This window comes from Peromyscus leucopus, chromosome 23, assembly GCF_004664715.2.
Source record: "Peromyscus leucopus breed LL Stock chromosome 23, UCI_PerLeu_2.1, whole genome shotgun sequence".
In the NCBI taxonomy this organism is placed as follows: domain Eukaryota; kingdom Metazoa; phylum Chordata; class Mammalia; order Rodentia; family Cricetidae; genus Peromyscus; species Peromyscus leucopus.
The window spans coordinates 4502516-4513577 of NC_051082.1; the positions used below are offsets into that span (position 1 = coordinate 4502516).

At 49.9% G+C, this 11062-nt stretch overlaps 2 protein-coding genes across 3 annotated transcripts in view; one reads left to right on the top strand and one right to left on the bottom strand.

Moving 5' to 3' along the window:
* Nucleotides 1-10242, bottom strand: part of LOC114686978 (SV2 related protein) — a 69096-nt gene extending 58854 nt beyond the window's left edge. Inside the window, 1 exon segment of the mRNA XM_028861683.2 lies at nucleotides 9996-10242. Coding sequence (XP_028717516.1) covers nucleotides 9996-10030 — 35 coding nt within the window. The 5' untranslated portion in view covers nucleotides 10031-10242.
* Nucleotides 1-11062, top strand: part of Usp30 (ubiquitin specific peptidase 30) — a 56776-nt gene that overhangs the window by 15985 nt on the left and 29729 nt on the right. The gene's annotated exons all lie outside the window — the stretch shown is intronic.

Here is an 11062-nt window from a genome sequence, read left to right on the forward strand (position 1 = left end):
CACCAAGTTAGCAGGGCTGCTTGAGCATGATGCCCAGGCACAGCTCTCAGCCGGGCCATCAGTAGAGAGGTGAGGAGGAGGAGGAGGAGGAGAAGGAGGAGGAGGAGGAAGAGGCAGGGCTTGAGCTACAGCTTGCGGGGTGGTTGCCATGGCAAGCTTTTAATTTATGTTCTTTGACACAAGCTTTCACTTGTGTAGTCCTGGCTGACCTGGAACTCACCACATGGACCAGGTTGGCCTTAACTTACAGAGGTCCTCCTGCCTCTGCCTCCCAATTCCTAGGATCACGGGTGTGTGCCATCTTGTGACTACACGATGTTCGTGCAGTGAGGATCTTCTCACTGTAAGGCTGAGTTCTTGCCCTGGTGGTTCTCAGAGTCTTTAGCTAAAGGACACGGGGTGGTGGTGGTGGTGGTGGTGGTGGTGGTGGTGGTGGTCAAGGAAGGTTCAGGTGTTGCTGAGGAAGCAGGTATGAAGGATTTGATGTGATAGACTCAGAATTGGGGTTCCAGGGGAGAGCTGAAGGTGTTCTGGAGGCCCTGACTAGGTAACTCGTCTAAGATGGGGTGCCCTCCCAGGGACATGGACGATGTTGGGAGACAGTATCAACGTTCATAATTGAAAATGAGAAGTGGGTTGAGGGTAGGTTGTGGCATTTAGCAGGTCAGGACACGGCTAAATACCCAGCAGTGAGATCTGATCTAAAATGTCAATCATGCCGAGGAGAATGCCCATTACAGCTTGGACCTGGAGTGTCCCCGTAAGGCCCATGTTAAAGTCTCCTTCACCAGCCTCTGGGAGGTGGTGGGCCTGTGGGAGAAGTTAGGTCATTGGAGGGAGACATTCAAGGGGTCCCGGGGGCCTGGCCAGGTTCCTGTCTGTCCTTCTGGGCTTCCTGGATGCCCTGAGGTGAGAGGTCTTCTCTACCACGCATCCCTGCTGCCAGGATGTGTTTGTTACATCACCACACTCCCAAGACAACAGAGTAAACCAGCCGTGAGCTATCCCAAGACAATGGACCTAATCGACCATGGGCTACTCAAGACAATGGACCCAACCAGCCACAGGCTATCCCAAGACAATGGACCCAACCAGTCACAGGTTATCCCAAGACAATGGACCCAACTAGCCATGGGCTATCCCAAGACAATGGAGACAACCAGCCACAGGCTATCCCAAGACAATGGACCCAACCAGCCATGGGCTATCCCAAGACAATGGACCCAACCAGTCACAGGTTATCCCAAGACAATGGACCCAACCAGCCACAGGCTATCCCAAGACAATGGACCCAACCAGCCACAGGCTATCCCAAGACAATGGACCCAACCATCCATGGGCTATCCCAAGACAATGGACCCAACCATCCATGGGCTATCCCAAGACAATGGAGACAACCAGCCACAGGCTATCCCAAGACAATGGACCCAACCAGCCACAGGCTATCCCAAGACAATGGAGCTAACTGACCATGGGCTACTCAAGACAATGGAGACAACCAGCCACAGGTTATCCCAAGACAATGGACCCAACCAGCCACAGGCTATCCCAAGACAATGGACCCAACCAGCCACAGGCTATCCCAAGACTATGGAGTCAATTGGCCATGGGTTAAGACCTCTGCAACCATAAGCCAACGGTCTTTCCTACGTCTAGGTTGTTTTCTCATGTAATTTTGCTGGAACTAAGGAAACCTTATTTCCTGTCTGGATGGAAGAGTGAAAGAGAAACTACTGACGACACAGGAACAATCACTTCACGCAGAACGGCACCCGGCACACCCAGCTAGGGAGGTTACAATCGAGCCAGCAAGATGGCTCAGCAGGTAAAGGAACTTGCTGCCAAGCCTGAGGACCTGAGTTCGATCCCTTGGTCCCACTGGGTGGAAGGAGTGAACCCACTCCCAGAAGTTGTTCTGTGGCCTCCACATGTGTCACACACACACACACACACACACACACACACACACACACACACACACACACACACACTAAATAGAAATAACAATTTTTCAAAAAGGAATCTGTGAGAAATAAATAAATAAACAAGAAATCTCCATCTGGTTTCCCGGGTGACTGGAGTCTCCCGCTGTGTCTATCCCAAAACGGGCAGGAAAATAGTTCAGCCACTGCATGGGTTTTTCTGGGGCTGTTTTTGTTTTGTTTCTTTCTCTCATCACAAAGCTTTCTTAATCCTTTGGGCTGCATAAACGGGTCTACCCTGGGGCCCAGTAATCCAGGGTGGGGTGGAACCCGCAGCCCTGCCCCGACACTTAGAATGCAGGAGGGTTCCCCTCCCTGCAAACCTTTCCCCACGAAGGAAACACACCGGACAGTGAGGGCTGGGATGTGGCTCAGGGCGACGCAGCACGTGCTTAGCATGGTCAAGGCCCTGGTTCAATGCCAGCACCAAAATGAATGAGTTCTAGAAGGTGAGGGCTGGCGAGATGGCTCAGCGGGCAAAGGGGCTTGCGGCACAAGCCTGAAGGTGCAGACTCAATCCCTGGGGCGCCTCTGTGAAGCTGGAAGGAGAGAACTGATGGCCTAAGTCTGGTCTCCGTGTGTGCACCTAACCACACATGCACACACATAGTAATTGGTTTTCTGTGCCCCCACACCCATAATAGGTTTCTCCACTGACTCAGTTAGCCAGATCAAGGCAAATTAAAAAAGTGTAACAGGTATATTTGAGCAAAGCAACTCCTGGGCAGGTTCTCTGGTCCCAGAGATCGAGGCCAGCCAAGTCACACACCAGAACTAAAGCAGGGAGACTTTACAGGTTGTAGGTGAGGGGTGGTGACGTGTCCACCACAAGCTGGGTGTGTGTCCCAAGTGTGGTCCAAAGCTGAGAGCTTTGGCTGGGGATTTGGGCAGCTGGCGGCAACAGGGGAGGAAGTTGTGATAGGTGTCAAGAATGCGGAGCTGGGCTTTTTGGTGTCTTTTCTTTGTTCAGACTCTCTGAGCAGGCAGGGTTTGGAAAGAGAGAGAGAGACAGGAATGGGGCTTTCTGGATCATGCAGGGATGAGCTGGAGGTTCCAACTGGACATGTAATAATAATAATAATAATAATAATAATAATAATAATAATAAAAACTTCTAAATGAGTGCTGGGATTAAAGGTGTGTGCCACCACCGCCTGGCCCCTATGGCTAACTAGCGGCTTAGCTCTGCACTCTGATCTTCAGGCAAGATTTATTTGTTAGATCACAAACAAAATATCACCACATCCATGATACAGAGGTAGGAGGATTCAGGAGTTCAAGGCCAGCCTTGGCTACATAGTGAAGTCAAGACCAGCTTGGACTGTATGAGACTCTGTATCCAAAAAAGCAAAGCAGAGAATTCCTATTTTAACCATCCTCAGTGCACAGTCCCATGGCGATGCAGCTGCCGCCAGCACCCAGCTACACATCTTTTCAGATCCCTCAGTCTGTGCCCATCAGGTGCTGCTTCCTGTCCCCCACTGTCCCACCAGCTCCCTGGCAACCACCATTCATCTCTGTGGCTCCGAAAACACACCTGCTCTGAGCACACCGTCCAAGCAGCTTCACAGAGCACTCATGATTGGCCCATTTCACTTTGCATCCTGACTTCAGGGTTCACTCATGCTACAGTGTGGACCAGAATGTTTTTCCCTTTCAGGGCTGAATAGTATTCCAGTTGACTAGATATACCACACTTTATTTATCTGTGGATGGATATCGGCTGTCTCCATGTTTCGCCTACTGTTGACAGCACAATGATGCACATGGTGATGCAAAGCTTCTTTGAGACCACATATCCATTTCTTTCGGGTGCCATCTCTCAGTAGCTATGGGGGGGTTCCAGAACCTTCCATGGAAACCATAGTCTGGGTACTCACATGTTATGACATGGTATAGGATTTGCACACAACCTCCACATATCCCCCTGTGTACTTTAACACATCCCTAAATGACTTAGGATCCCTGTCACAGGGTCAGCATCATGGAAACAGACTGTCATTGAGAGAATGACAACAAAACCAGCCTGCATGTCCTTCGCGAGGAGGCAATGCTCTTCCGTGTTCTGAGCCCACGGTTGGTCGATTCTGTGGGTGCAGACCCCTGTAGAACAGCTAGAGCAGGTAGATCCTATTCTTGAGCTTCTGAGGCCCCACACCCTGTTCCACAGCAGCCAAGCCATTTCCCATTCCTATAGGAAAGGTGAGGAACAGTGACCTTTACAGAGTCTCATTGCCTGCGTCTTCTGGTTTGGGTTTTTGTTGGTTTAGGGCTTATGGTATCCAACTGGCATGTGTGAGAGAGAGCTGCAGTTGTTTGAGGCAGTGTGGACAGGAAGGAGCCACAGGAAGCCTCTGAGCAGGTGATGGCCTGATCTGATATCTAACAAAGTCCCTCTTGAGACTGAGTGATGGCTCAGCCGTTAAGAATACACGCTGCTCTTGTGGAGGACCTGAGATTGATGGTTCCCAATGCCTATGACACCATCTCCAGGAGACCCAATGTCCCCTCTGTCCTCTGTGGGCACCCACACTCATGTGCGCACGCACGCACGCACGCACACACAGAAAAAAATTTTAATTAAGTAAATCTAAAGGAAAAATCTTCCAGCTGATGTGTTGAGAGAGCAGGCTGTTAGGAAGCAAGGTCAAGAGTGGGGAGGCCAGCAAGGAGCTAAGTCCTGCTGGGAACAGATGGGGATGTGCCTGTGGGATCTGGCGACTGTGGAGAGAAGCAGGCTGGAGTGTGGATGACACTGAGACCAAGAGCAGCAAAATTTCCTAAAGATTGAAAGTGCCTGTGAGAGAGAAAGCCAGAGTTGACCTCAACAGTTTGCGAGGGAGGTGTGGCCACCGGGGAATGGAGGTGTGGCCATCAAGGAATGGGAGCTGCTAAAAAGAGGAGGGAGGATCATGAGTTCAAGCTCAAGCTCAGTGGCTGGAGCAGGGCTTAGTGGCTAAGGTCATTTGCTGATCTTGCAGAGAACCAGGGGTCGCTTCCCAGCACTACGTTGTCTAGAGGGTCACAACCTCCTCCAGGAACTCAGTTCTAGGAGTGCAACAGCCCTTTTCTGGCCTCTGAGGGCTCTATGTACAAAGTGCCCATAAAACTCATGCAGGCACACACACATTCACATACATTAAAAAAATAACAAATTGTATTATTATTAATTTTTATAAGAGTTCAAGTTCAGACACATGCTGCCACACCACTGCAGGCGTTTCTGTAAGGGAGCTTGCTTTATTTCCTGAACAAAGTGAGGTCCAGGAACCCAAGCCAAAGCAGAAGAGGATAAGAAATGCCAGAAGCATTCCTTGGAACTCCACTGCCCAGTGTCTTCCTCTGCTCCTACGTCAGGTTAGCCACGCAGGGGAAGCAGGTGCCCAACTCCACGGATGAGCACCTTGCCTCCGGAAGATGAAGTCAAAGGCCAAAAACCACCCCAGTGGTAAGTGTCAGAGGCAGAATTTGAACCCAGCACTGCCTGACTCCAATCCCTCACTTTATCTCAGTTACTGAGGCCAGCAGACAAGGGCTCACTGAGGTGTCAGGTGCATCCGCTATCACGAAGACTGGAAACGTCAAAAAGGAGAGATGGTGGACAGAGCACATGGAGGCTGGAGACCTAACTCTGCAGCATCGTTTAGGGCCCTGAACGTCCTGACCCTGTGATCTTTTCCAGTTATCTCCGAAGATGCTCATTTATCACGCTCTACTGGATAAATTTGAGCCACATCATGCTCGCCCCATTCTGGGCTTTTCCTCACAAAGTCCCCCTCTTTCTGGAACGTTCCACACTGGCATTGTGTTTCTGGATGGTTCCTACTATATCTGGAAGCTCTCCTTGATCTCATCGTCATCTAGAATCAGGATCCCTCCACAGTCCGAGGCCGGACAGACAGTGAAAACAGTTCTCATAGCTATGAGTGTGACACACTCAATGCCTGCCTCTTCTCCCAGGCCAGGACCGCACAATAGAACCTGAGAAAGCAGCGCAGCTCCAGAAATGGTCTAGACATACTTGCACACAGTGGTAACCCCTAGCCGTAGGTAGCTATTGAAATATGGTGAGCCTTTGATGACGGGGCAGATTTTGTTTATTTATTTATACTATGTGTTTGTCCTGGTCAGTTTTAACTATCAACAGGACGCAGCCTGAGAGGAAGGCCAGGTTGGCCTGTGTGCCTCTCCATGGGCAACTGTTTTGGTTGTTATTTGACATAGGAAGGTCCAGCCCACTGTGGGTGGCACCAGTCCCTGGGCAGGTGGTTCTGAACTGTGTAAGAAAGCTAGCTGGGTATAAACTGGTCAGTGAGTCAGCAAGCAGCGTCCTCCATGGTTCCTGCTGTACCTTGGTTGTGAAGTGACTTGCCCAGTGGGAGGTAATGCTGCATGGAACAGCAAGCGTGCCTCTTCACTGGCTTCCCTCAGTGATGGACCGTGATGAGGAACAGAGGCCGGATAAGCCCTCCCCTCCTCTATGATGCAGGGTGTCTTAGCCCAGCCACAGAAATATAAGTAGAACAATATTATATTGCATAAATTATTTCACATGCAAATTATATAATTTATATTAACCACACGTGGCCAGTGGCTACTGTACTGTGGCTGTAGACTACAGCTCCTTCAACGTATGGACCATTTTATCTGAATCGTCCATCCACTGCTTTGTACCAAGGATGGTTTCAAAGTTAAACTATTGAGTGGCCAGGTGTGGTGGCGCACACCTTTAATCCCAGCACTCAGGAGGCAGAGGCAGGCAGATCTTTGTGGGTTCTAGGACAGCCTGGTCTACAGAGTGAATTCCAGGAAAAGATAGAGTCATCTGAGGGCTGGGGGTGTAGATCGGTGATGGAGTTCTTTCTTAGCACGCATGAGGCCCTGGGCTCCCTCCCCATCACCGAAAAGGAAAATTATCCTGGAAAAGAGAAATCTCACAAAACCTGCCTCGCACAGGTACACGATAAGGAAGAGCAGGACACAAACGTTTGGCTGCCCCATACCCCCACACACGTCCCCCGTGGACAGCAGGTGAACAATGTTTGTGGTCTCAACGGGGGCATCCAGAGCTGTGCAGCCTCCAGGCGCACCAGAGGACTGCTTTCTTAGACACCCTTGCCCCGCTCCCCTCCCGATCCCTGCAATCTGCTTAGAGGCTTAGGGCCCATGAACACCCAGCCTCCCGCAGGACCCAGTCTGTTCCAGAGTCCATTCCTGCCAGCACTCAGAATTTTTTTTTTAAACCATATTGCTCTCAGGAAGTCTGCTGCCTGCAATCTGCGCATAATCTATGCAGGGCACGGTCTGAGAAACATCTTAGTCGTGATGTGTAACCCACTCAGATTCACACGGTTGCCGCTTTCTTTCTCTTTTAGCTTCCTCCTTCTCATAACGGAGGTCAGCACATTTACAGGCTAATGACTTCATTCAAGTGTATTTTGGGGCTTTCTTTTTAAAAAGATTTTTTTTCTTTGTTTACCCATATGGGTGCCTGTATGCCACACATGAGAACAGAAGAGAGCATCAGATGTCCTGGAGCTGGAGTTACAGGTGTTTGTGAGAACTTGGGTGCTGGGAACCAAACTCGGTTCCCCGGAAGAGCAGCAAGTGTTCCTAACAGCCGAACAGCCGAACGTACTCTCCAGCCTCTGGGGTTTTTTGAGCAGCCATTTTGGGGAAGTCCAGCAACACTAACCTACATAATTACCTTTTATAAATGTTTCAGCCATAATGACCAGTAGATAGCTCCTGTCTAATGCTTTGTGTTGTCAAGCACTTAGCACCCATCGCATTGAACCTTCATAATAAACATATGAACCAAGTGTTATGACAGCCATCTTTTCAGGGATTGAACCTGGGTGCTCAAGTATGCGATCCACGCACTGTGCCCCTGCCACTTATCCCCATCTGTCCCTGGCTCTTTATAGCTAGCGAAACTGACCCGAGGTCAAGATTTGAACCCAAATCTGCCTGGCCGAGAGACGGTGTTCTCTGACAGTACCACCATTTCACCTCCCCAGCAGATGGTTCGTGTGCTTCTCTCTATAAAATATCAAGATGGGGACTTTAAAACCACCCTGAGGAACAGGATAGAGGCTTCTTATGCTATCTGCAAACTGTAATCACTGCATCTTCTTTGTGTGTATTGGACCGTTGTAATATATTTAATAAATATTAAATATAAATAAATAAATAATATAATATAATATAAATAATATATTTAATAAATTTGCAATAAAACTAATGATCATTATTAGTTGTAGTATTATCATTATTATATTTTTGAGACAGGCTGGTCCAGAGTGTGTACTTCCTGAACTCAGCTCCCTCCCTCCATTGCTGGGATTCCAGGCCTGCATCTCTAAACCCAGCTTCCGTTAACTACAGATATAAGCTTCCCGGCTCTCAGTGGCTCTTCCTGTATAGTTGGTGCTGGGGGTGGAATCCACGGCCGTGTGCATGGTACACAAGTGCTCTGAATGAGCCATGCCACAGTTCCTTGTTTTCACTCTTTTCCAGGTATGGAAAGAATCGGTGCGCAATGTCATATCTCTATATTAGCAAGCTACAGGCACATACATCTTTTGCCAAATTCACATGCTCTGACAGTGCTTGAAAATTCATTCCACTAAAGCTGACGTTCCAATACACATTCTTATTCTGAACAGCCATTTTTGTTTCAATTTGCGGATTATTATTATTTTTTATTTGGGGTCATCGCTTGGCTCTGTGGACGCGATGCTTGAGCTCAGTGAACGTGGCATGGGTTCCTCGAGGGTCTGTACGCTGACCTTTATGTTTTTGCGTATGGTACATGGACTTTGGTATGTTAGAAGTGGGTGCCCTTTAACATTGCGAAATGAAGCCGTCGTTAGTTGAGGGGGGGCATTTATGGACCTATTATCAAAGGCTGAAAAGTACAATTTCAATGAATGAATACTGTATAATCAAAATGAATTTTTCCATGAATTGAGGAGTAAATATGACAACCCCCATGATCACTCAGAGGCTCCGAGAAGCCAGGTCAGACACTCCAAAAGTCACTTGGGAGAATTCTTCAGTAGCTTGAGGTGGGGAGGGGGGACCCCACACCATTTTTAAAGTCAGTCAGGTACACACATGCTAACAATAATCATTCCTCCCTCCCCAACAGACCCACATGGAGTTGACTTCCACCTGCCAGGTGGCTAGTGACGCTAAAATAAAACAGGGACCCCTGGAAATATTCTTCTTAATGCCCCCATTCAGACACTCGGAATTTGCGTAACAAATCACTATTGCCGGTGGCAGGAAAAATACCTGCGAACCCCTCTGAAGGCCTCTGTCCTTTCCACTGCCTCTCCGTGTTCCCCCAAGAGTCTTAGAGTGAACTGGTAACCCCCCCCTAAATTCCCGACCTCAAAGGAATGCATTCCTAGTGTTTCCAACGCTGAGGCTTACTCCAGCTAGCTTGTTCCCAAACCCTTCATTCAGAAGGCAAGAATCTCCAGCCAAGGCTCACAGCCCTCTCATTCACATGCTTCACAAACAACCGACTGCCCCAGCCTCTCTGCTAGGAAGCTAGGAAGGCATCCTTGCTGTTTAGAAAGCAGTTTGCAACACCACGTCGGTCCTTTCCAAAAGACCTTGCAGGGGGAAACATCAGGAATTGTACAGTGTGAGAGACAGGCTGGTAAGGACAGGTATCAGCCCTCCTTAATTCAGCCCACATTTCCAAACGGCATCCACCACGTTCTCACAGCATAGACCTCAAAACCCCTTCAGGGTGGAGAGCGATTTTCAAGGGAAAACACAGAAACTAAGGATTCCCACAAGGTCCTGACAGATCTAGAAAAAAAAAAAAAAATCGGAAACAGAAGCTGGGCTAGGAAAATGGCTTTTCCCCTCCAGGCCCAGCTCATCCGTCTGTAACAGCATTTTCCAATTCAAGAGGCCGTGCGGGGATGCACCCCTGCAGGCTTTGCTCTTCGAAAGGACACCCCGCCTGCCTCCCTTCGCCCCCGCGGTACTCACGGCAACTGCCTGAGCTGGAACAGGTCCTCCTCCATGTCCGCGCTGCGCCAGGGCGAGCCTGGGCATGGCCCTTACATGGTGGAGCAGCGCCGGCGCGCCGGCTTTCAGCACCGGGATGCTGGACAGCTCCACCGCTTCCACCCTGGGCAGCAGCTGGGGGAGGGAGGGAGGCCTCCCTGCCCGGGAGACAAAGCCGCTCGCCGCCGCCGCCGCCGCCGGGAGACCGACGGGAGTGGGCGGAGGACGAGGGGAGGGCTGCGCGGTAGAGGGGGCGGGGCGAGCCCTGCTGCTCCCAGGAGCCCACGGTCCGCTGACTGGGGGTGTCTGCGGGGCACCCCCGCCTGCCAGATGATGCCTCCCTCCCTGAATGTTTGTAGAAATATTTGTGTTGTCAGTACGATGTTCTGGGAGCTTTCGCTCTGGAACAGAGTATAGGTTTTGATATGTACTCCAGGTATTACACTGCTGTGTGCTGAGCACCTACTGGGTGCCAGGCACAGTAACAGGCTGTCGGCAGAAGACTTTGAAAAGATGGTTATCACAGAGCTGAGGGCCTGATGAAATGACCTAGGAAAGAAACACGTTGGGTACTGAAGGCCAGAAGGAGGAAAGGTTATTCTTTATTCGGTTATTCTTTACAGCCTGACCAGAACTTCAACTCTTTGAATTTTCTTGGATGTATCCCAGGTGCCCAGAAGAGTGTGCCTGGCACACAGAGCATCCTTGGTAAACATCTGTCATGGCTGGGTATGGTGGTACAAGGGAGCGTGAAGCAGGAGGACCGTGAGTTCAAAGCCAGGCTGCGTCACTAACAAGCTCAAGGACAGATGGGTGCCTATCAAAAACGTGTCTCAAAAGTTAAGCCATGCATGGTGGCGCACAGCTTTGTTCCCAGCACTTGGAGGCAGAGGCAGGTGAATCTCTGTGAGTTATTTTGCCTGCTAGGGCTACAGAGTGAGATGCCATAAAGGGAGGGAGGGAGAGAGAGGAGAGAGAGAGAGAGAGAGAGAGAGAGAGAGAGAGAGAGAGAGAGAGAGGAGAGAGAGAGAATATCACCAGTGAGTGAT